The sequence below is a fragment of the Micropterus dolomieu genome, linkage group LG02 (genome assembly GCF_021292245.1).
Source record: "Micropterus dolomieu isolate WLL.071019.BEF.003 ecotype Adirondacks linkage group LG02, ASM2129224v1, whole genome shotgun sequence".
Lineage (NCBI taxonomy): Eukaryota > Metazoa > Chordata > Actinopteri > Centrarchiformes > Centrarchidae > Micropterus > Micropterus dolomieu.
Genome location: NC_060151.1, coordinates 32,890,025 through 32,896,581, shown reverse-complemented (window position 1 = coordinate 32,896,581; position 6,557 = coordinate 32,890,025). Strand labels below are relative to the sequence as shown.

At 48.3% G+C, this 6,557-nt stretch overlaps 1 protein-coding gene across 3 annotated transcripts in view; it reads left to right on the top strand.

The window, feature by feature from the left end:
- Window positions 1–1,641: 1,641 nt before the first annotated feature.
- Window positions 1,642–6,557, top strand: part of cdc27 (cell division cycle 27) — a 25,086-nt gene continuing 20,170 nt past the window's right edge. For 2 of the 3 annotated variants that reach the window (XM_046040022.1, XM_046040002.1), the window contains exons 1-4: window positions 1,642–1,798; window positions 5,379–5,454; window positions 5,647–5,794; window positions 5,909–6,034. In XM_046040022.1, the coding sequence (XP_045895978.1) occupies window positions 1,772–1,798; window positions 5,379–5,454; window positions 5,647–5,794; window positions 5,909–6,034 (377 nt within the window). In that variant the 5' untranslated portion in view covers window positions 1,642–1,771. Of the gene's footprint in view, window positions 1,799–2,774; window positions 2,811–5,378; window positions 5,455–5,646; window positions 5,795–5,908; window positions 6,035–6,557 lie in introns of those variants that run through there. The other variant, XM_046040011.1, reaches the window with a different exon arrangement.

The window sequence follows — 6,557 nt, the reverse complement described above, 5'->3', positions numbered from 1 at the left end:
ATTTGTTAAATTTTAATAAGAGTGTGTTTTATTCATCTAGTGTGTCAAGCTTATTACTTCAATATATTCCCTGTAACTCTGATGTTAATATATAGATGGTACTCATGGATAGGCGTTAGGCTGCTGTATGAATGAGCACTTTGGAGATATAATTATAATTATATATATATAGATGGCTGGTCTGGTTGTAAACTCAGGAAAGACTGTGAAAATGGACGGATTTAGCCGGAGGAGTGGCTTAATTGAATATTGACAACATATTTCTGTGGTTTTTTGATGGTTTGAATTTGGTTGTGTCTCCATGGGGCTTTATAGAACCATGATAGAGAAAGATCAAGAGGTGAATTTGTGAATTATACTTTGTCAGTTAAATGAAACCAGGCAGCTTTCAGTGTTTGAGAACTGTGCTGTTTTTTAATCGCCCACTAGAGGGCTGCAGCGCCGCAATAACCAGCTAGTTCAAATGAACCAAATGACACACAAAAAAAGATACGTTCGTTTTAATGAACGAGATTTGATTTGTTCAGGTAGGTGGGGAGCAGTTCTGAAAGTGAGTTGAACAACTTCTAATTCAGCACCCAAAGCTTTGAACGTGGCAACGCCAACACAGCAGCACCTGAAAGAATCGGGCTAACATGGTAAAACAGGAGAACACGTCCTGTGCGCCTGCTGGCTCTCGCCTTTCCTGTAGAGGGAAGTAGGAACACTCGGCCTTTTTCGCGGTCTAGTGGCCAAACTGTAGGACCTACACAGACATCCAGGGTATCAAGGTCTGCTCAATCCGGATCGATTGATGCCCCCCCCCGTGGGATCTGTTCTCAAGCTACACGCCTGTAAAGCACGGGAGAGATTTTGGTCACAGGAATGTTGATGAATATTCACTGTTTTTATCAATATTTCAATGTTTTGAAAGCTTTCTGTTAGTTGGAACATGGACAGAAATAGTGTTTTAAAGAAACCTCACAAGAAAAGTCAACAGTAAATATTGCCAAAATATGGACATTGACCTGGTAAATATATAGCTGTTGTATTTTAGTTTATTTTCATCAAATTTACAGTTAGTTGTATTCCAGGTGTTTTAGAAGATCACTCATCTGGACGGACCCAGGGGCCACGCTGGCCTCCCAGCCTGGCCTGCTCAGACCTGAACCCAGTTCAGTTGCATTATAGTCTCTCTTATGATGGCTTTCATGGTTTATTGCATTAAAATACAGCTTTTTTACCAGGTGAGGATGAAAATATTATAATTTTCTTTATTGGATCTCCATTTGGTGTGTAATGATAAATAAATATGTATATATTTACAATGGATTTTATTCCTTAGCTTCTGACATTTCAAAGGAGACCAGAATCATGCATCCAGGAGTTACTCCTGGTTCATTTTGGCTGTGCTGGAAAAGATGGCCGTTTCCAACAGGTTAAGATGTTCGTCTTTTTCCGCCTCTGATACTAGAACACTCGCAGCGGTGGGTTTTCTCTTCAAACACAAAGAAATAGTGTTTCTCACTTTCACCACCGGGAGGCGACGTTTTTCTTTCCTGCTTTATGTCTATTTGACAAGCAGGGGGCGCAGCAGCTGCTTCGGTTCTTTCCGCCGACACTCGTCCTTCTCCGCCCTCTCGTTGTGCCCTGCTCGGCATTACTCGGCTACGTTCGGCTGGTAACGGTCGGTGTGTTCAAATCTTCGGCCGCAGCTCCTCCTGGAGACTGAAGTAAAGAAAGCGCCGAGAGAAAAGACGACGAGAGCAGGCGGACGGAGTCTGGAAGCGGAATGACGGTGCTGCAGGAACCTGTCCAGGTAAAAACACGTCTTCACTTCGCTGTCATGAGCGGGGAGCCGAACATTTATGAAGCCCGAGCTGTTTTCTCCGTCCCGGCCTCAGCGGCTGCTCCAGTCCGCGGTGTGAGAGCTCTTCCCCCCCGCGACAGGCCCCGCAGCCCGCCGGTAGCAGCACGGAACGTTTGATCGGCGTTAAAAGCCCGATCAGTACCGTGTGGGAGGGCTAGTCACGGGCTCGGGTGGTTCAGGACTTGAACACAATGCTAATTCTTTTGCTAACGTCAGCTTGGTCACTGCTCAGATAAGTCAATGCCAGACTCCCTTTAAAAACCTGTCAGATTAAGGTTGCCGTTGGTGTCGGTGAAACAGTAAACCCCGTCGAATAATTATAGTGACTTTTTGTGACTTGATTGGTGCCGCGTGTCGCTTCGGTACAGATCATGTACATAAGAAGTGGTTTAGTTAGATGATAAACATGATTTTAGGATGTTGGTCCCATGGTCCTCCGCTCTGGCTGGGGTCAAAATGCGCCACACAGGACGGCAGCAAGTTCCCACCTAAACACTTCTTAAGTTTATATTGTGCTGAAACAAACCGTGTCTGGTTAAATGCACGGATGCCGAATTTATGAATGGACATGCTGATCGGTTATCGGTCTGTTAAAGAGTTGTGTGCTTCTACTGGTGAGCAGGGCCATGCTAATCTGTTAAATTTCAAACAGAGTTTTGTATTGTTAGCATTGCTATGCTGAGATGCTAACGGTGGAGTTCTGTTAGCCGGGTAGTACCGTGGCTAACGGTTAGCCGCGCGGCTTCAGTCAGCAGAGATCCTCCTCTTTAGTCCGTCAGTAAATATGAAAAGGACTGGATGGGATCTGTTGGCTTCTTAGTTACCTCTAACTTCAGACCAGCCATGCTAAGCTAACTAGCAACTGCTTCTGCCCCTTGTTGCTAACGCTAGCTTAGCTGCCGGTTAACATGAACAGTTAGCAGTCAGCTGGTCTGCTGCCATGTTAGCCAGAGAACAAACGGTAGGTAGGATCCATATAAATACCTATTGATCACAGATATATCTGTGACATCATTGGAGGCCAACAGCGTCAGCTGACTGTGCGTTTACGTGAGGTTAGTCCGGTTTAATAAACCAGAAATCTGGATCCTCTGGTCTCAGGAAGGATCAAGAGAAACTCAGTAAACACAGGTGCTAATGTGCGGACGCTTCACCAGGTTACCCGCTGCTGCCGCTGGTCGCAGGTGGACAATCATCATAATAGTGTAGTAACAGGTAACCAACACGTGTTACGTGGAACGGCCGGTCCTCATAAGGACGGATGGATCCATGTGTGGTGATGTTTCCATGGCGTCTTGCAGACACGGCGGCTCTTAAACTTGGCTGAACACGCATCACTTACGACATAAACACACTCGTCGACATGGGAAAAGGGGGGACAGGGAGTCCGGCACTGTTCACCGTATCCCAAGCAGACCAGCCGCACCGAGCGGCGGGATTGAACCAGGAAGAGGGCTAAGCTGACCCCGGTCGGACCTAAGCCGCTGCCCAGCCTTGTTCCTGGGGAACATCCGGTCAGACCTTCTGAAGCCAAACTGGAACCTGGTTCCACAGGAGAGGAGCTTGATAGCTGAACGCTCTGGCTCCTAGTCTACTTTTGGAGACTCTAGGAAGCACAGGTGCATTCTGGGAGCGCAGTGCTCTGGTTTAAGATAAGATGGTGCCTGACCATTAAGAGTTATTAAATTCTATTCTGGACTTAAGGAAGCTAGGACAGGAGAAATCTGGTTCATTCTGGATCAGCTGAGTCCTCATGGACTTCTTCAGCCTGTAGTTCATGTTTGTCCAAGTGTCTTTTATTTTCCCGGCTGGCCGATACGTCCTCCTGACTCAGGCCTCTGATCTGGTCCAGTTCTACTGTGGACAATAACGCACACCGTTACACCAACACACCTCTGGTTCCTCTTGATGGATCAGCTGTTACAGATCTGATACCGGTTTATCTATCAGGTCTGACCAGTAGTGATGTGCGATACCACCCACTTCCTATCCGATCCAATACCCAGTAACACCCAGGCTGGTACTGCCGATACTTTGTACGTATGTTATTTCTAGTTTACTGTGAGCTCCTCTCCTGGTTCTGTATGTCTGAGAGAAATAAGGAGCAGCCTGCGGCCTTACCAGTTCATGGCAAGACATCAAACTACTGTCATATTCTTTAATTACAATGAAAATCTCCTGCTCAGAACTGCCGCTTCATAACATCATCCTGTTATTGTGACTTAATCTCAGATGTTTAGTGAAGTTTGCGGTGTTGCCAAAGTATTTGACTGTCTTTGCTCACACATCACACACAGCGTCATTATTACCTTCACAGCTGACACTCAGCCAGACGTGACTCTTTACAGTCGGCCAGAGTCAGGATTCAGTAGCGGGTAATGTAAAGTGCTGCAGCGGCTCGCTTCGAAGAAGCTCCGTCACCGAGCCGCAGCGCAGCAGGACTTTGACAGGCGGAAGGAAAAGTAGTTCCCATGAACCGAGTAGTTAGACCATCCTGGTGACAGTAAGACACTTATGATAAAACACACACTCACTCCAAATGACTGAGTTTAGATATCGATCCTTTTCTATGAGTATTGATCCTTTAGGATCGATCCGCACATCTCTACTGACCAGGACCGGGGCCCTCATTTATTTAAGTGCGGACGCCGCTTCTCAAGCTAAGGCTGTGATCTATGAAGACAGAGCTGACGGGAGAATGTGCGTCGTGTCAGTGAACTGTGAACCATGCGTACGCACACAAAGAGGAGGGAAGAGAAACGGCGCCTCACATGGAGGAACGCTCTGAAATGAAGAGGCCGACTGCAGCGTGAATAGTATCACCTCTGAGTGTTACAGGCCGATAAAAGGTCATATCATTTAATATTATTAGTTCATGTGCCAAACGGATGAAAGCCTTTCTGAATAACCAAACAGCGTTTGATTCATTTTCCCTGGAGTGGAAAAAAGATCATTTGCAGGTCACACAAATAAAAACATGATTTAGGATCATAAACAGAAGAACGCAGTGACATTTAAATAAGGCGAGTTACACTTAAACTGATGCTGGTGTCAGTTTCATGTTGTCACATGTTCTTATGGAGCCGAACGCCGTGTCAGCGCGAGGATGTGACGCGCTGCTGGAAAAAACACGTTATGGAAAATAAAACTCTGATATTTCTTTAACTCGTTCAGTGAGGAAGCCATTTGGTTTCAAACGGGGGAATCCAGATCAGTACCTTCCTGCAGGTCGGTTATAAAGGGGCGGAGCTCCCCCCCCGAGCTCTGCCTCCTTGTCTTCCTGCAGTCAGGACCTATTAATATTGACGAGCTTCACTGACCGTCTGTAGGCAGCTGTGGGTCGGACATGGAGCCCGTTGACAGGGGCCACGCACCGATAAAGGGAAGTCAGCGTAACACGTGCACTGTTTTATGAATGAGAATAATGTTTGTACATACGCAGCCTTCAGGAGTCTTCTCCATGCACACTTTATAGATGAGGCCCCTGGCCTGTCTGTCTGCTGACAAACCTGTCTCACTCTGTGTTCAGGCTGCAGTGTGGCAGGCTCTGAACCACTACGCCTACCTGGACGCTGTTTTCCTCGCCGAGAGACTCTACGCTGAAGGTAACGCCTGTCTGTCTGCCTGCGTGTGTCTCTCTCTCTCTCTCAGTGAGGTCAGAGGAGGCCCTCTACCTGTTAGCTACATGCTAACCTGTCTGTCTGTCTGCCTGTCTCTCTCTCAGTGAGGTCAGAGGAGGCCCTCTACCTGTTAGCTACATGCTAACCTGTCTGTCTGTCTGCCTGTCTCTCTCTCAGTGAGGTCAGAGGAGGCCCTCTACCTGTTAGCTACATGCTATTACCGCTCTGGAAAGCCATATAAAGCGTACCGGCTGCTGAAGGCTCACAGCTGCTCCACCCCGCAGGTTCGATTCCTGTTGGCAAAGTGCTGCGTCGAACTCAGCAAGTAAGCTCTCACACACGTAGACGGCACTAGTTAATTCTGTAGCAAACTCGCTTCATGTCGTTAGAAACGGGAACATTGTGCCTGAACATTGTTTAAACTGTCTCTCTCTCTCAGGCTGGCTGAAGGAGAACAGGTTCTGATTGGTGGAGTGCTAAACAAACAGAAGAGTCAAGATGACATCATCACAGAGTTTGGAGACTCCGCCTCCTTCACACTGTCGTTACTGGGACACATTTACTGGTAAACCGTCCTCCCAGCCTCTACTGACCCATCCGTCTCTCTGCTGTTGCTGACCCGCCTGTCTCTCTGCTGTTGCTGACCCGCCTGTCTCTCTGCTGTTGCTGACCCGCCTGTCTCTCTGCTGTTGCTGACCCGCCTGTCTCTCTGCTGTTGCTGACCCGCCTGTCTCTCTGCCCGCCTGTCTCTCTGCCGTTGCTGACCCGCCTGTCTCTCTGCCCGCCTGTCTCTCTGCCCGCCTGTCTCTCTGCCGTTGCTGACCCGCCTGTCTCTCTGCCGTTGCTGACCCGCCTGTCTCTCTGCCCGCCTGTCTCTCTGCTGTTGCTGACCCGTCTGCCTCTCTGCCCGCCTGTCTCTCTGTAACTATTGTTGCTGACCCGCCTGTCTCTCTGCCGTTGCTGACCCGCCTGTCTCTCTGCCGTTGCTGACCCGCCTGTCTCTCTGCCCGCCTGTCTCTCTGCTGTTGCTGACCCGTTTGTCTCTCTGTAACTATTGTTTCTGACCCGCCTGTCTCTCTGCCCGCCTG